Source organism: Ornithorhynchus anatinus, chromosome 5 (assembly GCF_004115215.2).
Source record: "Ornithorhynchus anatinus isolate Pmale09 chromosome 5, mOrnAna1.pri.v4, whole genome shotgun sequence".
NCBI classification, from domain to species: Eukaryota; Metazoa; Chordata; class Mammalia; order Monotremata; family Ornithorhynchidae; genus Ornithorhynchus; species Ornithorhynchus anatinus.
The window spans coordinates 44,371,495-44,399,187 of record NC_041732.1 but is presented as its reverse complement, the minus strand read 5'-3'; the positions used below and the strand labels follow the sequence as shown (position 1 = coordinate 44,399,187).

At 39.7% G+C, this 27,693-nt stretch overlaps 1 protein-coding gene and 1 non-coding gene across 6 annotated transcripts in view; both read left to right on the top strand.

Annotated features, from left to right (window-relative positions):
* Positions 1-27,693, top strand: part of WRN (WRN RecQ like helicase) — a 111,707-nt gene that overhangs the window by 23,561 nt on the left and 60,453 nt on the right. For 4 of the 5 annotated variants that reach the window (XM_029065704.2, XM_029065699.2, XM_029065706.2 and 1 more), the window contains 12 exons: positions 1,259-1,404; positions 1,668-1,816; positions 4,469-4,618; positions 7,342-7,414; positions 8,696-8,831; positions 13,441-13,861; positions 16,666-16,746; positions 21,989-22,127; positions 22,328-22,403; positions 23,941-24,008; positions 24,236-24,344; positions 26,650-26,718. In XM_029065704.2, coding sequence (XP_028921537.1) covers positions 1,259-1,404; positions 1,668-1,816; positions 4,469-4,618; positions 7,342-7,414; positions 8,696-8,831; positions 13,441-13,861; positions 16,666-16,746; positions 21,989-22,127; positions 22,328-22,403; positions 23,941-24,008; positions 24,236-24,344; positions 26,650-26,718 — 1,617 coding nt within the window. The remainder of the gene's footprint in view (positions 1-1,258; positions 1,405-1,667; positions 1,817-4,468; positions 4,619-7,341; positions 7,415-8,695; positions 8,832-13,440; positions 13,862-16,665; positions 16,747-21,988; positions 22,128-22,327; positions 22,404-23,940; positions 24,009-24,235; positions 24,345-26,649; positions 26,719-27,693) is intronic. The other variant, XM_029065705.2, reaches the window with a different exon arrangement.
* On the top strand, positions 22,808-22,911 carry LOC114812470. The gene has a single exon (XR_003760123.1). It is a non-coding gene; the product is annotated as a U6 spliceosomal RNA (small nuclear RNA).

Below are 27,693 nucleotides of genomic sequence, written 5' to 3'. Positions count from 1 at the left end.
TCCTGCTTGACGGGAAACATGTCTTCCAGCTCTGCTGTAGTGTAATCTCCCAACTGCTTAGTACAGTGCTATATGCACAGTAAGCATGCAGTAAATATCATCGGTCAATTAGTTGATTGGGGAGAGAGCTGATTATGTGCCTTAAAACCCACTGTCAGGAGTTTTTCTGCTTGATGTGTTGGGGAATGGGCAACCATTGGAAGTTTTTATGGAGTGGGAAGATGTGCTGAGTGTTTTAAAATATTCAAGCAGCAGAGAGAATTATGGATTGGCAAGGGGAGTGATTGGGGCTGAGTTAATCAGTGAGGTAGAAGGCTCAGTTTCCTTGTCTGTAAAATAGAAATAAGACACCTGCTTTCCCTACCCTTTAGGTGATAAATTTTGTGTGGCACTGGGACTGTGCCTGATCTGATTATGTTGCGTATCTACCCCAGCACTTACCATATAGTAAAGGCTTAATAATTATCTTCATGATAATAAAAGACAATGTGAGAGTGCAGAAGAGATGAGAGGTTGGTGATAGCAAGATAGATTTGTTCAGCTGAAGCCATGAGAATGTTGATCTGTTCTGGAGAGGAGAGTGGAAAATCATAACTGTTATTAGTATCCTGTGGGAGAATGGAAATAGAGAATTTTTGAGGGAGGAATAAATGGATGGAAGTAAGCAATTGAAACAAGAAATAGCTTTCACCTTTCCTGTTAATGTTGAATTCAACCAATTTTGAAAAAAAATTAAAAAAAAAAATACTGCCCTACAAAAATTTCACCTGGTCTACAAAATTTTCATCATCCCATCCCACTCTAGCCAGTGGCATAACTATGATACATTTTTAATTCTTGCTTGCTGCTGGATGACTTTTCAAAAGAATATGTGGCCTAATTGCTTTTAGGCCCCAAGCCTGCTGGTGTAAGATAATTTTAAGGGCTGAATTAAACACAATAGGAATAAGATGGTCTTTAACTTCTTTTATTTTGCATGAAATAGAGTATAATTATGGGGAAGCTAAGGAATGGGCTAGGTATATCAGCTTGCATACAGTGACTTGCTTTGCCGTAAGATTTATGAAAATAAATCACAGGTATCCTTAGTAATATGGATCGTCAACCATTTTACATAATTGGTTTTACTTGAAGAGTAATCAACCTGATTTAAAAAAAAAAACTGCTTACATTTTATAGGGGTAGGTGTATTCTTGTAAAGGACAGATAGTCCTAGATGTCTCTATGATTCATAAAAGCACATTTGTTCCCGCTGCAGGACAAGTCTAAATGATGGATCTGTGATAGGATTTGATATTGAATGGCCACCCACATATTCCAAAGGAAAACTTGGAAGAGTTGCACTAATTCAGCTGTGTGTTTCAGACCAGAAATGTTACTTGTTTCATATTTCTTCTATGTCAGGTTGGTACAGTTATTGTTTTGGTTTCAAGGAGGAAAATATTTCCCTGTCAGATTATATTGTTTCATCTGCAAGAGCCCTTTGCGATTCAACCCAAGAAAAGTGTGTTTCCTGTAATGTATGTTAACTCAACATAGAAGTTAATATAATTAATGTGGATGCAAGTGTAAGGGTGTGAAAAATAGCATTGAGGTTCATGAAATAAATACTACTTGGAAGAACAATTTTAAACCTTAGTTAATAGGAATGTTAAAATCTGTCGCAGGTTTTCCGAAGGGACTGAAAATGCTGCTGGAAAATGAAGCAATTAGAAAGGCTGGTGTAGGAATTGAAGGAGATCAGTGGAAACTCTTAAGTGACTTTGAAATCAAATTGAAAAGCTTTGTGGAACTTGCAGATGTTGCCAATGAAAAGGTAAAAGCGTCATGGGTTTTTTTAAAATTCTTATGACTGTTCTTTATTCTTAAGGACCATTTTAGCTATTTGAGTATATTCATTTTAAGAAATACTACAGGTGTTCTCGAATAGTTGGAATCCTGAAGACACCCCCAATGACTTCCAATCATAAAAGCATACAAGTTGCCATCTTTCCTTAAACAATAACAATGACAATGATTAAATGCTATGTGCCAGGTACTGTACTAATCACTGGGATGAATACAAACAAATCAGGTTAGACACAGTCCTTGTCCCATGTGGGCCTTACAGTCTCAATCCCCATTTTACAGATGAGGTAACTGAGGCACCGAGAAGTCAAGTGACTTGCCCCAAGTCACACAGCAGACAAGTGGCAGAGCTGGGATTAGAACCCATGACCTTCTAAATCCCAGGCCCATGCTCTAATCCACTGCACCATGCTGCTTCTCATGCTTCTATTTTTCTTTTCAATCTTGGGTCAAACTTTTTTTATATAATTGTTATATTTTTGGACCGTAGAAGACAGTCATACAAATTTTTCCTCTAGCCATTTAAACTAGAACTTGAGGAGCAGGGCAGCCTAGCTGAAAGAGCATGGACCTGGAAGTTGGGGTAGCTGGGTTCTAATTTGTCTCTACCACTTGCCTGCTGTGTGACCTCAGGCATGTCACTTAACTTTTCTGTGCCTCAGTTTCCTCATCTGTAAAATGAAGATTCAGTACCACTTCTTCCTCCTCTTCAGACTGTGAGCCCTATGTGGAACAGGTACTGGTCCGAGTAAATTGTCTTGTGTCTAAGTGCCTAGTACAGTCCTTGGCACATAGTAAGTGTTTAGCAGTAATAGTAATAATAATAATTATGGTATTTGTTTAGCACCCACTATGTGTTAGGCACAGAACTAAGTGCTGGGATGGATGATAATAATAACTGTGGTATTTGTTAAGCACTTACTATGTGCCAAGCACTGTTCTGAGCACTGAGGTGGATACAGGGTAATCAGATTGTCCCACGTGGGGCTCACACTTTTAATCTCCATTTTACAGATGAGAGAACTGAGGCATAGAGAAGTTAAGTGACTTGCCTGAGGTCACATAGCAGACAAGTTGGAGAGCTGGGATTAGATTCCCAAGCCTGTGTTCTTTCCACTAAGCCACACTGCTTCTGTAGCCATACTGCTTCTCTGGATAAAAGCAAATTGGGCTGGTCACAGTCCCTGTCCCACATGAGGCTCACAGTCCCAATCCCCATTTTACAGACTTCTGACTCCCAAGCCCGTGCTCGAATCCACTAAGCCATGCTGCTTAACAAATACCATGACATTATTATTATTGCTCAAATATTTTCCAAGGAAATAGAAGCAGTTCTGACTGAATAGTTGCCGTGGAATGATTTTCTACATCAAGCAGAAACTGCTTACTGTTGCCCCAGCTGTCTTTTACACATGAGGTCTCTTCACTCTCTGTCCCTGGGTTAGCATTCTCTACTCCTTCTAAACTTCTAATTCTACCCCACGTTCACCTCTTCAATCCCCATCCTTTCACTCCTGCTGTTCCCTGAGCTGGAACTGTCTCACTCCTAAGCCCACTTTCCCCACTCTCTCAAAATCTTTCAGCTTTCCCCATCTTCTTAGCCTCTGTGAAATCCCACCTTCCCTATTCAAAATTATGGAAGTAGGAGGAAGAACAAGGATATAACTGGTAGTAGCAAGAATAGGAAAGGTGAAATAGATGAATGTGAATAATAAGTAGCAAATATAGAATCCCCTAAGCCATTGATCTAAAATATACAAGAGCTTTGCCAATGGTGGTTAGAATGCTGAGTTTTCCAATAACGCAGGGATTGTGTTTTCCAGAGCCCTGCGTTAAGGAAAACGTCCCTTGTAATACTCATTCCGTGTCCAGTCCCTCATGCATGCCCACAACTGTTTCTTCTGACACTGCACGAGGCAAATCCAGCAGATGTGCACTTTTGGAAGAACGTTTCCTAATTCTGCTCTGATGTTCTATCCACAATGCATTGTGAAAATTCATGCTCTAGCAGAACTGTATTTCCCAAGTTAAGAATCTAATTGAACGATTTCGTTTATACCATTGTTGGGTCCAACAAAAGAATCCAGTCATGGCAACACAGCACAAGGGGTTTATTATTGCAATACTAATACAGATCTGTATGGGTGAAGACAGATGGAGTCTGTTGTCCTAAAAACGGGGTCAACCTCATCATTGAAAGGTTGGGGGAGGTAGTTAGTTATAGTCAGTGCTGGGCGTGGTATTCCTTCATACCATCAATAGAATCCAATTGAGCATGGCTTCAGTTTTCTTAACTGATGACAGCGGAAGGGTGTGGCTAAAGCATGATTTAGGAAAACAAGCTAGATTAAATAGAAAATGGAGATTGAAAACAAAGTGGAATAAGGCTGGCTAAGAGTTGGTTTCCACACCCTATAATCAAAGGTACCTCCCTTACCATGGCCCCATTATCCTCTTTGAAATGACAGTCATTTCATTCAGGAGCAATGTAAAGTTATAACTGGTTGGTATCCTGGTGAAAACTTTGAATTTGAAACCCACGGAAAGGTGAATAGGAAATGTTGATTACACCTGGGAAAAATAATTCCTGTTTGATGCATTTGGTTTGCCCTGTTCTTAGCTTAAATGTAAAGAGAAATGGAGCCTCAACAGTCTGGTGAAACACCTCTTTAACAAGCAACTTTTGAAGGACAAGGCCATCCGCTGTAGTAGCTGGGATGAATTTCCACTCACGGAGGACCAGAAGTTATATGCTGCTACTGATGCTTACGTATGTATTTTAAAATAATATGGTATTTAATAAGAGCTTGTCACGTGCCAAGCACTGTGCTAAGCACTGAGGGGGATATAAAATATGTAGATTAGACACACTCCTGTGCCACAAAGCGCTCACAGTCTAAGTACTTGAAGACAAGTATCGAACACTATTTTACAGTTGAGGAAACCGAGACATGAAGAAGTTAAATGATTTGCCCAAGGTGCCACAGCAGGCAAGTGGCGGAGCTCGGGTTAGAACCGTGGTCCTCGGATTCCAGGGCCTGTGCTCTCTCCCCTAGGTCACACTGCTATCTCTGTCTCCTTTTACTAAAATCCTACTCATTTAATAAGTTGTTTGAAACCTGCTCACTATTTTATTGTTTGAAATATTTTAACCCTGCAGATCCTGGCGTATCACCAAATTATTACCTCTAAAATTGGATCCAAAGTTCATGGAAACACTTTTCTTGCCATTTAATTCTCTCAATACCAGGCAACTAGTATTAATCACAGATGGCTGAATTCCAGGAAATATCATTAACATTGAGCCAACAGAATGGCCCGTTCTTTGTGTAAATTTAAATTCCAGCATTTCAGGCTTTTTATATAAATAGAAAACATTATAAGCCTTTCATTGTCAGGCACTAATTTCCTATTGTTTGATAGGCTTGTTAAAATTTCAGATTAAAAATAATTGCAATACATAAGGAAATGAGATTAATGTAAAACCTTTTTAATCACTGAAATTTTGACCTCTGGTTTTGGCTTGTTGTGGTAAGTGAAAAATGTTTTCATTAACAGTGAATTCATTCACAGTGAACAATTGGTATATCTCTTTACAAATATACTCAGCCCTGCCATAACAGTATATTCACTGCACATTGGGCTTGGCATTGTCAGGAAAGTAGGGAGAGTTTGCCCTACAATGTAAACAGTGTCAGTGGAATTGTTTTGTGTGCAATTCTGTGATACTGGAATGAGTTAGTGCTATAGCATGAATTTTCTTTAGGGTTAAGTTTTGCACAACCCTCAGGTTATCAGACCTAGGTTTATTGTTAATCTTTCCTTGAGGCACGCTTTTTGTCCCAAAGTTTCTTGGTAAATCAAATTAATAAGCCACTTTCCTACTTGATTCCTGTCTCAGGAGTGGAATGGAGATGAGAAGCAGCATGTCTTAGTGGATTGAGCATGGGCTTGGGAGTCAAAAGGACCTTGGTTCTAATCCCAGCTCCACCACATGCCTGCTGTTTGACCTTGGGCAAGTCACTTAGCTACACTGGGCCTCAGTTACCTCATCTGTAAATTGGGGATTAAGACTGTGAGCCCCATGAGGTTCAGGGACTGTTCAACCTCATTAACTTGTATCTATGCTAGCACTTAGAACAGTGGTTGGCAAATAGTAAGCGCTTAACAAGTAATTATTATTATTATTACTTCTGGCTGGTATCCAAGGGAATAACTTTTATCTTCAGCAGGAAAATGTTTGGTAATTCCCTTTGTTTCGCAAATGGGTGAAGGTCATTAAACTAACTGGCAATTAGGAGGGCTATACTGAAATATTAGTTTTCTAAGGTGCATTCACTGAGTCCTTCATAATAATAGTAATAATAATAAATAATACTAATTGTGCTATTTTTTAAGCACTTGCTTTATGCCAGGCACTGTACTAAGCACTAGGTAGCTACAAATAATCAGTTTGGACACAGTTCCTGTCCCACATGTGGTTCACAGTCCAAATTTGAGGGGGAACGGGTATTTAGTCCCCATTTCACCGAAGAGGAAACTTCAGAATTGGAGAATGGGTGGGGTAGGATGGGGGTGTACAGGCCTGGGTTTGCCTAGTCAGGTCCAACAAAAGAATCTTGTCTCAGCAACACAGCACAAGGGGTTTATTATTTCACTAGTAGTACAGATCTGTATGGGTGAGGAAAGACAGAATCCCTTGTCCTAAAAGCGGGTTCAACCGAAAGGTGGAAGAGGTAGCTAGAGTCCATGGTGGATGTGGTGTTCCCTGACACCATCAATGGGATTCAGTCAAGAGTTGGTGCTTTTGATCAAGTGATCCAATCAGTCCAATCAAGTATTGGTGCTCCTGATCATATGATCCATTGGGTCCCATCAAGTGTGGCTGCGGTCTTTGTAACTGACAACAGGGTCGGGGTGTGCTGAAGCATGACTTAGGAAAACAAGCTAGAATAAATACAAAATGGATTCTCAAAGCAAAATGGAACAGGGATGGATAAGCGTTGGTTTCTACATTTAACAGCCCAAAGGGGTAGATTAATGTAATTGGTGGGTTGGGAACAGTCAAGACCTTCTGACTAGCCTAGAATTGCCACTCTGAATCTGGAGAAATGTTTGGGGAACAGTGGAAAGTGGGAAGGAATTGAAGTGAGCTAATCTAGAACTTAATTGAGGTGGCGATCTTTTGCATTAATTCTTCATCAGATTTTCCATGAGCATGTCCTAAATCCCAAGGGACTCTATTCACTGTTCACTAGGAAAATTCAGTGTCTAAGTGAGACATTTAAATTCAATCTAATGTTTTGTGCAGTATCTTGGCATTTCTCAGAGTGGAGTAGGGAGTTAGTGGTCTCGTAGCATTTCACAATATATGGTAAGTAACATTAACGTCTTTGAATCTGTCTGAAGCTTGTCCACATACAAAATAGATCCCTTTTCTAAATACCTATATTGTAGTAGGTTTGTAGAATTGAGTTTTGTTTTCTTTCTCAGGCTGGCTTCATAATTTACCAAAAATTGGCAACCTTGGGCTGTGCTGAGCAAATACTGTTCAATGTAAAAAGAGGTAAGTTGAGGTTAGCAAAATTAGAATAGTGGGATTCTATCTAGTGAGCTTAATTTTATTAAACAGACACTCAAGCTATGTGCCATCTATTTGCTTTAGGAAAACATTCAATAGAGTAAAATATGTTAGGCTGAAGTTCAGTGCTGGGATTCAGTATCATGCACCTTTAGCCAAATTTGAAATGCTATTGTGTGGATTTGCTGTTTTTATAAGTGATCATTTTTTCCAATTTGCCTTCTTGTTGTTCTTGAACTAATAACAGGGCTCTGCATTCAAATAAACTAGATGGCCCCCATTAAGTCGGCAGCTTTCATGCAATAATAATAATAATAATACTATAATAATAGTAATAATGCTATTTGTTTAGCGCTTACTATGCGTCAAGCACTGATTGAAGCACTGAGGTAGATAAAAGCTAATCAGGTTGGACACAGTCCCTGTCCCACATGGGGCACATGGTTTCATTACCCATTTTACAGTTGAGATAACGGAGGCCCAGAATAGTTAAGTGACTTGGCTAAGATCACATAACAGTCATGTAGTAGAGCCGGGACTAAAACCCAAGTCCTTCCAACTCCCGGACCTGTGCTCTATCTGAGAAGCAGCGTGGCTCAGTGGGAAGAGCCCGGGCTTGGGAGTCAGAGGAGATCTAGTCCCGGCTCTGCCACTTGTCAGCTGTGTGACTTTGGGCAAGTCACTTCACTTCTCTGTGCCTCAGTTACCTCATCTGTAAAAAGGAAATGAAGACTGTGAGCCCTACGTGGGACAATCTGATTACCTTGTGTCTACCACAGCCCTTAGAACAGTGCTTGGCACATAGTAAGCGCTCAACAAATACCAACATTATTATTATTATCCATTAGGCCGTACTGCTTTCTTGCATTCCATTCCATGCAGTGGAACCACTCATTGATTGCTCATTGCCAAAGTGAAGTGGAAAAATAAGCAACCCTTCATTTTCTTTTGATATGCCAAGTGCATAGTAATGTCAGTGTATTCTTATTTTTTTTATTTCCCGGATGTTTTATACACTCCTACTTTGAATAGCCATACATTTTCTCATTTGCAGTACCTGTGTGAAGATGGGGGTGGGGGGGAACCTCCAGTTTTAGGTCCCCACATTTTATCTCAAAGAAAAAAATAAGCTCAACATTTCAGCCTGGTCTGCAGTCAATTTACTTACTCAGAAAAGAAATCTCAGGCCCAGAGAATTGGTAAAATAAAGTGGCAAAATGACTTGGTAGTGGATCAATTTCGATTAGAGCTTGATTGTTTGTAAAGGTGTCATTGACCCTGATGTTCCAGAGGAGATGTTACCCAGAGACTTGAAGGAGCAATTGACATCAATGTCTGAAGAGATAATTGATCTGGCTAATCACCTTCCTGTCACTTTTCAAAAACCAGAATGTCCACAGAGGTAAATATTACTTGTACATTTTTTTCCTCTATATCCTTTATTTCTTCTTTACCATTCACAACTATTCAATCATTCAATCAGTCAGTCATATTTATTGAGCGTTTACTATGTGCACAGCACTGTACTAAGTACTGGAGAGCGTGCAGTGCAGGAGAATTAGCGGACATGTACCCTGACCATAACTAGTTTACAGCTATTATTGAGTGACTGCTATGTAAGCAGCGTGGCACAGTGGAAAGAGCCCAGGCTTGAGAGTCAGAGTTCATGGGTTCAAATACCGGCTCCACCGCTTGCCAGCTTTGTGACTTTGGGCAAGTCACTTAACTTCTCTGTGCCTCAGTTACCTCATCTGTAAAATGGAGATTAAAACTGTGAGCCCCACGTGGGACAACCTGATCACCTTGTATCCCCCAGCGCTTAGAACAGTGCTTTGCACATAGTAAGTGCTTAACAAATACCACCATTTATTTATTTATTTTACTGAACACTGCACTAAGTGCTTGGAAAGTTCCAGTAGAAATAAAAGACCTAGTACCTGTCCTTGAGGATCTTATAATCAAATTTCCTTCAGGTAAAGCTTCTTTCAATTTGTGCTCTTGAAAGATATTTGACAGAGCCATTCCAGTATAGCTGTGTATGTGAACATTTGTTCTGAGAACGCTAATTCATGGAGGAATGAAAACTTTGTATCCAGGCAGGAATAATTCATCTTTTCTCAGTTAAAACATCAAAGGGACTTGGCAGCGTACTTTGTAGAATGTTTTATGAAAGTCTTAAACTGAGAGCATAAATTATGTGTCGATAAAATTCATTTAAACACATACACCAGAGAGAGAACTGTAAGATTCATATCTCCTTCCACTCTGAGTAATCGTTTGGAGCCTGTTTGTTCAAATTTGTGCAATATAATTTAACCACCCCTGTTACTTAGAAACTAGGAAGTTGGAAGGTGCTTTTTTACTATGTAGTAGTCTCTCTATTCCCCTGGAAGCCTCCTTTACAATTTCAGGTACATACTGACTCATTAAGAGACTGGGATTTCTTTTTGAAAACCATTTAGAAATGGTGTTCAGATTTAGAACAGGAAGTAGATGGTTTGTAACATTTGGTGAAGAGTGTAGTACAAATGCAGTGTATTTGTATTATAATCTTTATAGCGCAGGTGCTTTCTTCTCTGTACTCTTGGGCAGTTATTTCTGCACAGACTGTGAAGTCACTTTCTGGTGACTCTCCAGCAGCATGAGTTCCTGTGGAATGAGAGATTGCACTGGGGTAATCTAATCTTAAAACATTAACAACACAGAAATCTCAGAAGCTGAGCTGAGCTGAGCAAGTGATTTTTCATTGAGATTTAATTCCTCTCAGGAATTTTAAATTTAAGGTTCTCACGAGGCAAAATTAGTCAGTCAATCAGTAGTATTTATTGAGCACTTCCTATGTGCAGAGCACTGTACAAAGCGCTTGGGAGAGTACAATATAACAGAGTTAGGAGACACGTTCCCTGCCCTTAACGAGCTTACACTCTAGAGAGGGATACAGATATTAATATGAGTAAGTAATTTATGATATATAATTTAAAGATATGTACTTAAGTTCTGTGGGATTGAGGGTCGGGTGAATATCAAATGAACAGAGGTCACAGATCCAAGTGCATAGAAGACACAGAAGGTAGAAGGAACCGGGAAAAAGAGGGGTTAACTGAAGACGGCCTTTTGGAGGAGATGTGACCTTAGTAATGCTTTGAAGATAGGGAGAGTGGTAGTCTGGCATATGTGGAGGTGGAGGGACTTCCAGGGTAAAGGGAGGATGTGGGGAAAAGGATCAGCTGTGAGTTACACAAGATTGGGACTCACTGAGTAAGCTGGTGCTAGAAGAGCTAAGTGTGCAGTCTGGGCTGTAGTAGGAGATCAGTGAGGTGAATTGAAGGGCAAGCTGATTGAGCGCTTTGAAGCCAATGGTAAGCAGTTTCTGTTCAATGCAGAGTTGGATGGACAGCGATTGGAGGTTTGTGAGGAGTGGGAAGACATGGACTGAACGTTTTCATTGAAAAATGGTCCTTGCAGTAGAGTGGAGTATGGACTGGAGTGGAGAGAGTCAGGAAATGGAGGTCAGCAAGGAGGCAGATACAGTAGTTAAGATGGAATAGGATAAGTGCTTGACTTAATGTGGTAGTAGTTTGAATGGAGAGGAAAGGGTTGATTTTAGCAGTGTCACGAAGGTAAAATGGACAGTATTTGGCGACAGACTATGTGGGTAGAATGAGAGATGAGTTGACATCGCCAAGATTATGGGCTTGTGAGATAGGAAGGATAGTGGTATTGTCTACAGTGATAGGAGAGGCAGGAGGAGAACAGAGTTTGAGTGGGGAGGTAAAGAGTTGTGTTTTAGGCATGTTTAGTTTGACATGTTGGAGGGACATCCAAGTAGAGATGTCCTGATGGCAGAAGGAAATATGAGACTGCAGAAAAGGAGAGAGATCTAGGGTGGAGATGGAGATTTGGGGAGTCATCTGCATAGAGATGGTAGTTGATCATATGAATTTAAACACCCACGTATATATGTTAATGTAAGATATCTATCTAATTGTGGTGTTATGCCATTTCAGTTTATTTTCCTTGTTCTCTTCACAAGGGCAGAAGTTTCTCTGGGTACCTTTCAGACATAAATAGAAGCAGCGTGGTCTAGTGGATAGAGCATGGTTCTGAAGGACCTGGGATCTAATCCTGGCTCTGCCACTTCCCTGCTCTGTGACCCTGGGCAAGTCACTTAACTTCTCTGTAACCTCAATTAAGTTATCTTTAGAATGGAGATAAAATAGCTGTTCATTCATTCATTCAATCGTATTTATAGAGCGCTTACTGTGTGCAGTACACTGTACTAAGCACTTGGGAGAGTACAGTACAACAATAAACAGAGACATTCCCTGCCTACAATGAGTCTAGAGGTTCTCACTCCGTCTTAGAATGTGAGTCCCATGTGGGACAAGGGACTGTGTCTGTTTTGTTTATATTGTATCTACCTCAGTGCTTATTACAGTGCCTTACACATTGTGTGTAAACACCACAATTCTTAGTGTTATTTTTGATGTTAAATTGCTCAGAATGTGTCTATTTTTTCCCTTATAATAGATATGTTCTTGAAGCATTTTGTGTTATGGAAAAACTGAGTTATAATATCCATCCTTTGATTGTCATCAAACACATGTGCACAACCATTTTTATTTACACTGGATCGACTTCCCTGACTTGTGGATTGTGCTCTATCCAGACAGATGTGCATTATAAAAAGACTCTTCTCTAAAGACATTTTGTAATGAAATGTGTTACAGGAGAATTAACTCTTTGTTTCTTTCTATATATGTGCATGTGTGTTTGTGTGTGTGGGGCTGTGGGTATTTGCATGTGCATAGCCAATCTTTTAGGTGTATAAATATAGGGGGTGAAGAAAAAGGAATGATTTGCTCCACTCTTAAACACTAACGTGTGTACATGTGTATTTTTTTCTTTCCACTTGCCCATTCCTCCCTTCCTCACTCTCACTCTTTTCTCTCTGTGTCTTCTGATATATAATACCCATTACTACCTAACAAAAGTATTTTGGAAAGTATGTCCTTCCAATACAAGATATGATTACAACTCATCCAGCTACAGTGAAGTTTGAGATTCTTAAGAGACTGTTCTCTCCCCTCCAACTTCCCCACTGCCCTCAGGAGGTTTAATAAAGTCATCTTTTCTGTTCTTCAAGTTTATCAGGAGAAAGTAGTGTAATAAATGCTGGATCCAAATGTCAAGTAATGTTTAAAGCCTGTTGTGTCCTTGTGCAAAAGTGGTGTTCACCTTTTCCTAGGTTATGCCTGCATCCTTGAGATTTTTGAGATTCCACACGTGATCAACACTAGTGAACAGCGAGACTTTTCTTTATAATATAATAATGGTAATTGCTAAGCTCTTACTATGTGCCAAGCACTGTTCTAAGCACTATAATAGACAAAAGGTAATTAGGTTGTCCCACGTGGGGCTCACAATTTTAATCCCCATTTTACAGATGAGATAATTAAGGCACAGAGAAGTTATGTGACTTGCCCAAGGTCACAAACAAACAAGTGGCAGAGCCAGGTTTAGAACCCCTGTCCTCTTTAGAACCCCTGTCCTCTGTCTCCCAAGCCTGTGCTCTTGCCACTGACTAACTCATGAGTATATGGGTGGCCCAGCCTCAACTCGCAAACCACACATGACTTAGTCACGTATGAGGTGATCCATGGTTCATTTGTTATTTTATCACAGCAAGGGTGGGGTGTGCTGTGCTGCTGGTCCAGCTGTTTTGGTAGGGATGTTGTTCCTTCTTACATGGGTCCAGGAAGGTGGAGGCGGGCGATGCCGAGCCCCAGCCTCTTCTTGTCCACCATTGCCACTCGCCACCCACACCCCCTTGAATTCCTGCTTGGCTTTCTGGTTAAGAAATTATTTTGCTCTGTGGGTCTTGGCCATGCAGTGTTTATAGTTGGGGCCTCTCAGTTCATGAGTCATGGGCCCTTCTCTGCTAGTATGTTAACATTCAATGTACTAGAAACTATCTTCTAATTTAATTTTCTTTTTTTATATACTGATAGAATTTCAAAGCTAATGAAGGACATTTCTGAAAACATAGGGATATTAAGAAGCCTTTTGGTTGATGTACCTACCTCTGAAACAAGAACCAACAATGATTTAAGCATGTCGTCACTGGAAAATTCAACTACAAGAGTCGAGGGGCAGAAAATATGTGAAGAATTGAAATTTTGCAAATTCACAGAGGAGTCAAAGGACGCAGCGGGTGATGAATTAATTGGGCATAAAGGAGAAGATTTGAATGAGGGTGCACTGACATGTAATGAAATTGGACCAAAAAGTGGACTTGGAATCAATCGATGCATAGACAATATGGACAGAATTTGTCTAATGTCATTAGATATTACGGAATATGAACTTGACATGTTGGAACATCAAGCTAAGGAAGAAATTCTAAATGAAGCTGCTTCTGTGGCTGCTGAGGTATTTAACTGTTGTTACATGGATGTATTCACTCATTCAGTTATATTTATTGAGTGCTTAAGTGTGCAGAGCACTGTACTATGTGTTTGGAAAGTACAATTCAGCAATAAAGAGAGATGATCCCTGCCCACAGTGGGCTTACAGTCTAGAAGATGGGCTTGAAATTCTGGCATTTATGCATCTGGGTCATTTAGCTACTGGGCAATTTAACTCCTGGTCATTTCACCAGGAAATTTTACTTCTATTTTAAAAAGTTACTGTGATTCAAAATGAAAATTACCAGTGAGGTTTAAAGAAAGTATACTATATGGATCATTAGTCATCATCATCAATGGTATTTATTGAGTGCTAACCTTGTGCAGAGTACTGTACTAAGTTCTCACAAGAGTACAAAACAGCGGAATTGATAGACACATTCCCTGCCCCTCAACAGGCTTTCAGTCTAGAGAGGGAGACAGACCTAAATGTAAATAATTACTAATTTATAATACATAGCCATTAATATGAATAAATAATTTGCAATATATATAAATGATCATGTTTAATATGTGGATACAGAGCTTAACAGAAGGTGAGATACTTTTCCTTCGGCTTGTCTTCTTCTTGATGATTTTGAGGCGTTCAGAGATGAGGATGATGCTTTCCTTCAAAAATTGGTGTCATATTTTGTAATGTAGCATATCAAGCTAAACTCAGCATCCATGTGGGATCCTTCTTTTAGACCCATCTAGCATCTGTTTGACTTGCCCGCTCAATCTTTTGTTTTTTGTGCTTGGAATTGGCATTGGGGTCATAAACAAGCTTCTTCCTTCTTTTGGTGCTATACTGCCCCCATTTCACTCATAATGAATCAAGTTAGGCTATCAGCACCAACCACCATCTTTTATGTGGATAATGTTCTCTTGGGGATTTTGTGAAGAGTTGCCATAGTCTGTATAATGCTAGAATAAAAGATGGTACTTTCAAATTTTGATATAAGAATTGATCATTTGAATCCAAAATCAGAACTGGAAAACCCCTAACAAATTGTGTAGTTCATATTCTAGTGACTGACTTCATGATTGTTTAGCGTTTTGTGAGAAATTTGATTTATAGTTTTTCCTTTCTGATCTATAGATAGACATATATCTACATATATATGTAGAGAGAGATTATACATAGACATAAATCTATATATCAGGAAGAAAAATCTATTTAATAGTTTATATAATAGTTTAATATTCAGTATACAAATAAATTAAGTGGTATTTGTTAAGCTCTGTCTATATGCCACACTGTACTAAGCGCTGGAGTAGATACAAGCTATTCAGGTTGGACACAGTTCCTCTTCTATATATGTGGCTCACAACTTTAATCCCCATTTTACAGATGAGGTAACTGAGGCACAGAGAAGTTAACAGCTTGCCTAAGGTCACACAGCAGGCAAGTTGCAGAGGTGGGATTAGAACCCAGTTTGTCTGACTCCCAGACCTATGCTGTTTACACTAGGCCATGCTGCTTCCATGATTCCTAGCCCATATCATTAGTTGTGCTCCATGTAAGATGCCACTGACAATAAAATACATACATATTCCTAGTAGCAAATGAAGTACTTTTCATTTGGTGTAATTTACACTCTGCTCATTGCAAACTATCAAGTTTTTACCTAGCCATAGTCATTTTCATCACATTTTAATAGTTTTTACTAAGAAAAAACAACATATACACAGTTATTATGGAACTCTAGGTTACCACAGATCTTACACAGTGGCAGAATAGTGACCATTCTTCCGACATTGTGCATTTCCAAACTTGGGTTTACTTGAGAGCAGGGATTTTTGACTATCAACTCTGTTGTATTTTGTGTTCCCCAGTGTTTAGTGCAGTGTTCTGTACATAGTAAGCACTCAATAAATACCATTGATTGTATACCCTATACCTGGGCGTATATCCTATGATGCATTATGTGTATACATGCAACATTACGCACAGCAAGAAGACTACAGTGTGAATTTTCCTTAGCACAGGCTTCTGCTTGAACATAGCATCTATGGTGTAGGAAAACTGGGTGTTCTATATATACCTGTTTCATTTCTTCTTCATTTCCTGCTCATGCTTTCCTTCAGGATCACAGGGGAGTCATTTGGCAAGTTGTATTTAAGAACCTTGTACTCTTTTTATGTATCTTTAGGTAGCATGCCTTAATTATGATTTTTCTGATCATTCTTAAGTGTTCTTCCATCTCAGACTGAAATATACTAGTCTTTGGTTTTTATGTTCTACATTTACTTCTTAATACATATTCATTGCTTCAATTAGTGAAGCAATTTCTTAGTATGTAGAGTCTCTTGAACTGGTCATAACCTCCACATTCATTTAAGTTCCCGCTCTGATTTTTTTCCCCATTCAATTATATGTTGTTATTTGGAAATCTGTGCCCAATTCTGAGTTAAATAACAGATTTGTGTTCAGGTTTTGAGAAAATACAATGAAAACACAATGATAGTGGTTTGAAAACTATTTTGGTGGGCATTTTTAAATTATTGAAACCACTGGAGAGTAAAGCTAAATTATTGAAATGAGAGAGTTTAATGTCAGTTGTATTTCTTGTTCCTCAGCATCTCTGATACTTCCAGAGTTGGAAAAGAGCCTGTTAAATTATTCTAACTGCTTATTCATGGATTGAAAATAGAAAACTTTAAATCATTCCCTTTAAATCAAAAAACAAAAACCACAACCAGAAACTGACTTTAAGGGGGAAGAGGGAGTGATGTAAATTAAGCCACTTGAAAAATGTTGTATATGTTTTAAAAATATTTATCCAGGACCTAGCTTCTTTGGATGATGAGCAAGATCTTTCCTGTGCCATTAAAAGTGATGAGGAATTTGAAACCGAGATGCTTCAGGTAAGTAGCCTGCAGTTTCATACTGTGGAAACGTTTTGAGTTTAATATGGTGGAAAGGTACTAACAGTGTTTATTAAAAACTTACTGTGTGCAGAGGTTTAAATTAAAATTCTGGGAGAGACAACGAGTTGGAAGAGAAATCACATGTGGGAATTAGATATGGTCCCTGTCCCAAGGGGTACTCACAGTCTAAGTGTATAAATGGGGAGAAAGAACTGGAGACAGGCACATCAGGAACAGAGTGATGTTAAAACACAACACAAATTAATAATAATGATGGTATTTGTTAAGTACTTACTTTGTGTCAAGCCCTTTTCCAAGTGTTGGGATAGATGCAAGCTAATCAGGTTGGACACAGTCCCTGTCCCAGATAGGGCTCACAGTCCAAATCTCCATTTTACAGATGAGGTAGCTGAAGCACAGAGAAGTCAAGTGACTTACCCAAATTCACACAGCAGACAATTGGCAGAGCCTGGATTAGAACCCAGGTTCTTCTGCCTCCCATGGCAGCGTGGTTCAGTGGCAAGAGCCTGGGCTTGGGAGTCAGAGGTCTTGGGTTTGAATCTGGGCTCTGCCACTTGTCAGCTGTATGACTGTGGGCAAGCCACTTAATTTTTCTGTGCCTCAGTTACCTCATCTGTAAAATGGGGATTAAGACTGTGAGCCTCACGTGGGACAACCTGATTACCCTGTATCTACCCCAGCGCTTAGAACAGTGCTCTGCACATAGTAAGCGCTTAACAAATACCAACATTATTATTATGCCTGTGTTTTGACAAAATCAGTAGGGTGTTGTAGGTAGAGGAACAGAATTTTAGGGGGTCCAGGGCACTACCGCAGCCACCAGTATTCCTGGGGTTTTGTGGAGCCCTTGTGTCGTGGTGCAGTTGGAGCAGCTTTTATCTCTGACCCAGAAGGCATAGAGATGCTGGGAGTGGGGTCTCTCTGTGGCAAGAGGGAAGGGGTCGGTCACCCCAAATATTCTCAGAGCTGATGGAGGAGTCTGAGAGCTTGGGGCAGCAGCTTTTCTCCCCAGCCCGGGTTGCGTAGTGCTTACTGATAGCAGGAAATCCTGGGTTGGTGGAGGGGAGAAAGCAGTTAATGTGGATGTTATTCTCAGCCATGGTGAATTCAACTCTACCCATGACCACGAGCCAGTACTCCATTTGTTTAATATATAGTGACTGAAGTCCTAATCAGTTAAATGATGTTGGATTATATGTGTAGGACTCAGTACATTTCATTTACTTATTGAAATCACATATAATTTTAATGCTCCTAGTTGTGGTAGATCTTTGTAATACATTTTATCTGTCATTTCTTACCCTTTTTCTAAACTACATTTTCACAGGTTCCTACCTTTCCCATATATGCTTCATATATAACTTTCTCTTGAAGACTGCAGATTATTTTTGCTGTGCATACTTGTTTGGCTGTTTCCCGTTTTCTTCTTGTCAGCTTTAGAAAACCACAGTCTTTTGAGGAAATAGAAATAAGAAAAGTCAAAAATCAAAGATGATCTGAAAGGGAAAGCCTTTACTCTAAATCCCCAGTACATGTCTTGTCAACTAACAAGAGTCAAAAATGGAATGTAAGTTATTGCCAAGTGAATAACTTGGCTTATGAAGAAGAATCCTGACATTTCCCTTAGTAAATACTATTTTCCAGCTTTCAGCATTTTATTTTTGTCATAATATATCAGTAGAACAACGTGATCTGCACCCGTAGATCCTTTCTCCCTCTCTTTTCTTGTAAATTTTTCCAGCTCTTCGTTTAGGGTTTCCAACTCACGTGTTGGTCTGTTTTTTCTTATTGTCCCTCTTTTTGCACTCCTAGTCTTATCTTGCTTGATCCCTTTTATGACTTTACTTTCTTTGCTCCTCACTCTCTTTTTCTTCTGACATTCAACATTGCTTTATTTTTTTTTAATTTGGTTGGAATCATCTCTTTCTCCACTGCCTTGTCTTCTTGGAACCTCTCTTGTTCGTCTTTCCATCCATTTGATGTATTTTCTCCTTACCTTTTCATCTCCTTTGTTCTTCCTTTTCCTTCTTTTTTATGATATTTGTTAAGCGCTTATTATGTGCCCAGCAACTATACTAAGTACTGGGGTAGAATCAGCATGGCTTAGTGAAAAGTGCACGGGCTTGGAAGTCAGAAGTTGTAGGTTCTAATCCCAGCTCTGCCATTTGTCAGCTGTGTGACCTTGAGGAAGTCACTTCACTTCTCTGTGCCTCAATTACTTCATCTGTAAAATGGGAATGAAGACTGTGAGCCCCACATGGGACAACCTGTTTACCTTGTATCTACCCCAGTGTTTAGAACAGTGCTTTGCACAGAATAAGTGGTTAACAAATACCAACATTATTAAACAAGCTAATCACTTGTCCTACATGAGGCTTGCAGTCTTAATCCCCATTTTACAGGTGAGATAACTGAGGTACAGAGGAGTTAAGTGACTTGCCTAAGGTCACACAGCAGATAAGTGGCAGAATCAGGAGTCCTTCTGACTCCCAGGCCCATGCTGTATCCACTAGGCTATGCTTTTCCTCTTCTCTCCTTTGCTCTCCTTTTTATACCCTTTGTTGGGTGTCTCTAGTTCTATCACGTATACCTTTCCCCTTTCCCCTTCTCCCTTTCTCACATTCTGTTTCTGTCACTCTTCCATCCTGCTTTTTCTTAAGCTTTGTATTATTCACTGCAATTTTCTTTGGTTTTGATAGCAGAAAATAGGAATGTGGTGGCAGTGGTGGGGACCATGTGGGTAGGAGGAAGAAAGACGGCAGGCAGAACAGTGTTCCACCTCACCAAAGATTTTGTCAGTTCTGTGAAGGAAGAGCTTCTCTGTGAACGGCAGTCCTGTTATTTGGAGAACTCCAAGATCATTTAATTGACTGGCACTGAACAATGTTGGTGCAACCTTCTGTAACCTCTTTAACCTCAGGACTGGGGAGGAGGCAGAGTGGGACTTTTTGGTGACTAGTTCCCCAGTCTTTTCTCCAAGATGCAGTTGTTTTGGATGCTCTCTGTAGAAACCACTCAGTAGATATGGCCCCTTGAGCGCCCTTAGAGGCTGAATATAGAGAATATATTCAAAGGTCTTCTGATGATCAGTCATTTCTTGGTCCTTTGTACCTTAGCAAAGCACAGGTTTTTGTGGCCCCTTAGATTACATCAGCGGCCTTCTGGGAAGAGGGGGAAGGTGGGGGCCCACCCTTTCCTGCCCAGATTCAGCCTGCTGCCTGACTCCTATGGGAGGCAGAGTTGAGGTGGTTGTCTGGCCAGGGCAGGGAAGATAAAGCCAGCCGTTGACTTTCTTTAGGCCAAATTGGCCTCTACCTCTACAGGAGGGGGCTAGTTACTGGGGACATGTGCTACATGAGTGACCTTTGCACCCAACCCTTCTCACATCATCAGTGATATTTATTGAGTGCTTACTATGTGCGGAGCACTGCACTAAGCTCTTGGGAGAGAACAGTACAACAGAGTTTGTAGACACATTCCCTGCCCTCAGTGAAGGTACAGTCTAGACAGATAGCCATGCTGCCTGGGAACCATATCTAAGCCAATCAAAATATTCAGAAGTGATGACCCAAGCAACAACAGTGCATGTGAATGTATATGTGTGTGTGTATATATATATATATATATATAAATATGCATATATATGTTTACTAAGCCTCCTTTCTCTTCTTTATGCTTGTAGAGTGGTCTTTTCTATTAAAATAGACTTTTCCAGGACTCAGAATTTGCTTGGCAGGCACCTTCTACTTGAACTGCTACTCTAATTTTGAAGAGCATAATGAAGCAGCATGGCCTAGTGGAAAAATCACTGGCTTGGGAGTCAGAGGACCTAGGTTCTAATCCTGGTTTTTCTCAGTTGCTTGCTTTGTGACCTAGGGCAAGTCACTTAACTTCTCTGTACCTCAGTTCTCCTGTTCCTCCTCCTCCTTAGACTCTGAGCCCCATGTGGGACAGGGACTGAGTCCAACCTAATTAAGCTGCATCTACCCCCTTCTAGACTGTAAGCCTGTTGAGGGCAGGGATTGTCTCTCTTTGTTGCTGAATTTTACTTTCCAAGTGCTTAGTACAGTGCTCTGCACATAGTAAGTGTTCAATAAATGCAAATGAATAAATGAATGACACTGAATAAGTGCTTACCAAATGCTATATTAAAAATAAAAAATAAAGTGTTAGAATGTTATGAGGGCTTACCATGTGCAGAACCTTTCCTCTATAGCAGTTGTAGGGTATTGGTTAGCCCCCGTCTACCCACTGTAAGCTTTCCCAAAGGCACCCAATTAATTGTGTTATAGGTTTGAAGACTTCCCTCTCAAAAATCCTTCTCAAAAATCAATTTTTCAGAGCTAAATTAATCAGCAAGTAATATTGGTACTAATGCCTTCTCCTCTCACTCTTCAACACCTTTGGCAGTCAGGGATCACCCAGCAGTTTTTCCTGGGGAAAGTGGGAACTAAAATCTGACAGCTATTTATTTCTTCACACCTTTCAGTGAAGCAAATCATCATGAAAACTAAGTTTAAAAATATTCAAATGTGCACTTTTGGATTGTGGTACACTGTTCTAAGTCCTTGGGGTAGATAACAGGTTAAGGCACAGTCTCTGTGCCACAAAGGGCTCACAGTCTAAGTAGTAGGGAGAAGGAGTTAATCTCTATTGTACAGATGAGGAAAAAGGCTCAGCAAACCTAAGTGACTTATTCAAGGTTACACAGCCTGCAACTGGCATAGCTAGGTTTAGAACCCAGGTCCTCTGACTCCCAGCCCCATGCTTTTTCCACTAAGTCTCACTGCTCCTTGTCATAGGCAGCAATCAAGCACTCCTCTAATTGGCTTCCAGGGAAGATTAGCTTTAAAAAATTGATATATTCTATACCAGAACAAAGTTTTGCCTAGTTTATGAACGATTAACTCATTATGAATCATGATAAGGACACTTAAAAAAAATCAGTAAAAGAAAACTCATCCACAGTGACAGAATTTATAGCAACTGCCAGTAGGTGAAGTGTGGTCTCTTGTGTTGGCCCTTTTAGAATGTTGGAAGGATTCCATCTTCCTGTGTCTTTTTTAAAATGGAATGCTACTTTTTTTGGTGATGTTTCTTGCGCACTTGCCAGTTTCAAACAAAATTGAAATCTTAGCAATTTTCTTTTTATGTTTTTTTTTGAAAAATATGCCAAATATGGGTGGCTTTACTTTTTAAATTTCCTCTCAATTTTTAGGCGCTAGAAGAAATAGACAGTGGCAAGAGGAAGCAGATTGATTCTGAGTCTTTGGAAACAAAAAGCAAGCTGAATATTTCCACTGAGGAAGATGATGAAGATTCATTCAGTGTAGCTATCGAAGAGGAAGATCAGTGGGGTAAATATCGAAGTATGGCTTAAATCACTTTCCAATAATTATAGCCACACAGTAGCTGCACATTCAATAGAAACTTCTCAGCTTCCGGTTGTCCATGACTCTGTGATGTATCTTTGGTAATATTAACCGTGTAAGTCTTTTATTTGATGAAAGTATTTTTCACCTCCAACCTGATTGTTCATGTGTTTGTTCCTCTTAAGACCCGTTGCTACCAGAACCCAGTGCAAAACACATCAGTTGCCTAAAGACATACTTTGGACATTCTCGTTTTAAACCGTGAGTATGAGGATAAAGTGAAATGCCCAGTTTAACTCTATCAATGCAGCCATAATGCTGTGTATTCCTTAGGAATAAACTGCCATGATTGTTTTATGGAGCACCTTCGTTTGCTCACTAGTGACAAAGTGTTTTCTTTAGAAGACATTCTACCTGGGTAGTTTGATTAGTAACTTAATTTCTATTCAGTGCTGATGATCAGTCTTGCCATAGTCACTCTTTCCTCTAAGTCTGTTGCATAGTGATAATAATAAAAATAATTGTGGTATTTGTTAAACACTATGTATCAAGCCCTCTTCTAAACACTGGGATATATACAGTGCAGCCAGGTCAAAAGATGGGTCTATGCCCCTTCTGGAGCTCACAGTCTAAGAGGAAGGGAGAAGAGGTATTGAATCCCCATTTTGCTATGGTGGCATGTATAGTAAAATTCAGAACAATGCAGAGAACATTAGCATGGCCTCTTTTTAAGGATGACATGCAAATTCGTGAAGCACTTCATATTTCCTCTAGAATATAAGGTCGTCGTGGGCAGGAAATGTGTCTGTTTATTGTTATATTTTATTTTCCCAAGACCTTAATACAGTGCTCTGCACACAGGAAGTGCTCAATAAGTATGATTGATTGATACAGGTGAGGGAACTGAGGCACAGAGAAGTTAAATAACTTGCCCAAAGATCTCCCAGCAGGCAACTGGTAGAGTTGGGATTGGAGCCCAGGACTCTCAGGTCCATATTACAGCCACTCAGCTATCTGTACCTACAAACTTGGATAATTGCAATTGGAATTAATTACCTTTAGACCTTGGAACTTTTTCCTATTTGTTATTACTCAAAATTCTGTTTGTAGAAAATAAAAAAAAAGAAGTTCCAAAACAGTTTATATGTTTGTAACTGAAATTCCCATCTGATTTTGACTTCAAACTAAATTTTATTCTTCTAAGTCTCTTCATTGAGGTTGCTTGTTTTGGCTACTGCATCCCTATTAAAATGAATACAGGGCAGTTGTCTGACAGTTTCATAAAATAATTAAAAAGTGCCTCAGAAACCTTAGCATATAATGTAATGCTGTTTTCAACATATAGGACAAAATGAGGATCAGTTGTAAAATGACTTGGGCATCTAATTTGTCTAATTTTTCTCCCTTCATATATGTCTTCGTGAAAGACACATGTCTATTCTAAGAAGACCTGAACCTAACTTTATAATAATAATAATGTTGGTATTTGTCAAGCACTTACTACATGCAGAGCACTGTTCTGAGCGCTGGGGTAGATACAGGGGAATGAGGTTGTCCCACGTGAGGCTCACTTTATCTCTATTGTGATGGGGCTGCTTAGCTGAATGGGAATGTTTTCTTCTCAGTTTGGGGGTTTATCCAGGATCTTCTAGGATGTTGTAAAAATGACAGGGAATTGGAGCAATAAAGGAAATAGAAAGTTAAATGGACTTCAAACTGTTCCCTGGAGACTTGGGGTTTCTCCTTGGGATAGTGAAGGCAGCTTTTTTTTACTTTTTTTTTAAATTTCTTTTTCAAGGGTTCAGTGGAAAGTGATCCATTCCGTTTTACAAGAAAGGAGAGATAATCTTGTTGTTATGGCAACTGGTGAGTTAACCTTAATCAAACATTCTCTTTAAAAAGGATAAATAGCAGGGTTTAAATACTTAATCTTTCATTGAATTTATAATGTAAAATATGGAACCATCTGTCTCAAGTCTCATTGTACATATTTACTGTTTTTTTAAGAAGACAGTTATAGGTCTGAGAGGTGGTTAAGGAGGAAATGAAATGTGTTTTTGGTGTCTTCATTAGCGCATTGTTTTCATTTTAAGGATATGGAAAGAGTTTATGCTTCCAGTTTCCACCAGTTTATGTAGGCGGCCTTGGCATAGTCATCTCTCCTCTCATTTCTCTGATGGAAGATCAAGTTCTACAGCTGGAGTAAGTAATGCTTTCATGGTAGATTGCCACAGACTCCTCCGCTTTCCGTTTTCGTTCATGAATGAAATGTCTGCTACATCATTCTTAGGAATAATGTCTTGTAACTTGTATAAAAACACAGATTTTTATGAAAAATGTGGATCATTACATCTTTCTCTCATTGCTCCTTGTTTGGTATAGATTAAACGCCCCAGGGACTTACTAAAAGGAAAAAATTTTTACTTCTTAAATGGTAGACTATAGATCCTTCCAGCAAACTTTGATGTTTTCTAAGAGAGAAAACTGAGCCAGGTTATTCGTCTTTTAAGGGAATTTGGTTGAGAATTCAGCTAGTTATCAAGAGAAAAAGAGTGTGAAAAAGTAGTCTATGAAATATTTTCCCTACCATTACCTCTCTGCCTTCCGTCAGTTGTACACCATTTTGATAAACTTTTGTTTTAAGAATTTTATTTGAATGATTTGTGTCTGAAAGGGTAGGGTGTCTTGCTTGAAGGCAAAGAAAGAAAAAATTGAGAGACACGCCCCTGGTTTTCATTGACATCTTATTCTAGAGATAGTCAATATTATTCTTTTTGCTTTATGTTTTAATCATAACTATAATTAATAATTTTGGTACTGAGAAGCAGCATGGCATAGTGGATAGAGCACGAGCCTGGGTGTCAGAAGGTCATGGGTTTTAATCCTGGCTGTGCCACTTGTCTGCTGTGTGACCTTGGGGAAGTCACTTCACTTCTCTGGGCCTCAGTTCCCTCACCTGCAAAATGGGGATTTATTTGAATCAACCCTAGCACTTAGTACAGTGCCTGCCACAAAGTAAGGACTTTACTGCTTTACTTAACCACCTCCAGTGTTTGTCTATCAACCTCCGCACGAAACAAAAACTTCTCACTCTAGACTACAAGGCTCTCCATCACCTTGCCCCCTCCTACCTCTCCTCGCTTCTCTCTTTTTACTGCCCACCCCACACGCTCTGCTCCTCTGCCGCCCACCTCCTCACTGTCCCCCGTTCTTGCCTGTCCCGCCATCGACCCCTGGGCCACGTCCTCCCATTGTCCTGGAATGCCCTCCCTCCTCACCTCTGCCAAACTAATTCTCTTCCCCTCTTCAAAGCCCTACTGAGAGCTCACCTCCTCCAAGAGGCCTTCCCAGACTGAGCTTCCCCTTTCCCTCTGCTCCCTCTGCTGCCTCTCTACCCCCCCTTGACCTCCCCTCAGCTAAGCCCCCTTCCCCCTCATTTCCCTATGCTCCTCCCCTATTCCCCCTCCCCTTAGCACTGTGCTCGTCCGCGCATTTGTATATATTTTTATTACCCTATTTATTTTGTTAATGACATGTACATCCCCTTGATTCTATTTATTGCTATTGTTTTAATGAGATGTATATCACCTTGATTCTATTTATTGCTGTTGTTTTTGTCTGTCTCCCCTGATTAGACTGTAAACCCGGCAGTGGGAAGGGACTGTCTTTATCTGTTGCCTATTTGTACATTCCAAGCGCTTAGTACAATGCTCTGCACATAGTAAGTGCTCAATAAATACTATTGAGTGAATGAATGAATGAATGACTTAACAAATGCCACAGTTATTATTATTAAGCTCTAGAGAAGCAGTGTGGACTAGCAAATAGAGCACAGGTCTGGGAGTCAGAAGTACCTAGTTTCTAATCCCTGCTCTACTACTTATATGTTGTGTGACCTTGGGCAAAGTCATTTAACTTCTGTTAATCAGTTACTTCATGTGAAAAATAGAGATTAAGACCGTGAGCCCCTTGTGGGACATGGACTGTATGCAACCTGATTAGGTTATATCTACTCCAGCGCTTAGTACAGTGCCTGGTAAACAAATATTATGAAAAAAAGGCAATTAGTACATAAAAAGTACTCCACTAAGCAGTGGAGTAGATAGAAGATAATCGGGTTGGACACAGTCCCTGTCCCTCATCAGGCTCACAACTCGAGAGGGAGGGCAAACAGTCATTTAATCCCCACAAAAGTTAAAAGATCTGCCCAAGGTCACACAGCAGGCAAGTGGCAGAGCAAAGCTTTGAACACCAGTCTTTTGACTCCCACTCCTGCGCTCTTTCCATTAGGCCACACTGTTTGCCATTTGTATTTATAATCACTATTTCCCAAATGTATTTATAATCTGTCTGTCACTGATTGAGGAATTCTCCCTATCTGTAATTTACTACATTACATATTGAGTGAAGCTTATATCAATTTTTTTTTTGGAAGCATTTAACTCCTTTTTTGGAGTGTGCCGCTTTTAACATATGTACTTGTCTCAAACTTCCATCACTCTCACAGGATGTCCAACATTCCAGCTTGCTTTCTTGGATCAGCACAGAAAAAAAATGACCTAGAGGGAATCAAAGCGTAAGTTGTTCATTTCCTCTCTATTGCTTCTATTTGAGAAAAGTTTGCACCATAGCATAACTGTTTAGATATCTGAGTCATTAAATCAGAAAATATTTACATAAACTAGATTTTGTGTTATCACACATTAGAGTTAAATTACAAGTCTTTTTTGGTTTGTGTAAAATCTACAAATTTGAGTTTCTAAGGTGCCAGATTAGTTCCCTAACTAATCTCTATATAAGACTTTATTTTTGTGCCATGCCTTGGGAGTAGAAATGCATCCTCTATAATAAAATAGAGGAACCTCTTTGAATGTTGCCCATGTAAGGCATTGCTTGGGAAAACTGTAGTAGGAGTGGAAATGAGAATATAGCTAAAAGGCATGTGGAAGAAAAACTCAGTATCGTTGAGCGAATGAGCATCAGTTAAAGAAACGGGAGAAAGAATCGAGGAATTTAAGTTACTCTGAACTGCTTAAGAAAAGGTATGTGTACAGACTGTAATATTAAGTAAGTGTAGGTGCAGATGAAGGCAGATGAAACAGTAGGAGGGTAAAACAAAACAAGAAATGACCCGTCAGAGGATGAGAATATGGCTAAAGTTTTTAACTGAGAAAGGAATGAACGTTTCTGTGGGGCTTTAAACTGTCAGAATAAACTTCAGTTTCCAGGAGCTGTATATTTGGTTTCATTGTAGAATTGGGCCATGCATAATGCCTGAAGCTCTTTTTTCTCAGGATGCACATGCCTCCCTTTCCCCAAACTTGCTTCTTTTGAAGAGGTAAACCATATAATTCTTTACCCCAGAACAGGCTTACGAAAGGCATTGAATGTAATGGTCTTTATTCAGTGCCCACTGGATATAATGCTCTTTAGTAAGTTCTTGGAGAGATACAGCTGAAAGGAAAAGTATGTTCCCTGACCATGGGTATCTTACATTCTAATAGTGGAGATCAGCATGAGTCATTTTTCAATCAGTCAGTCATATGCATTG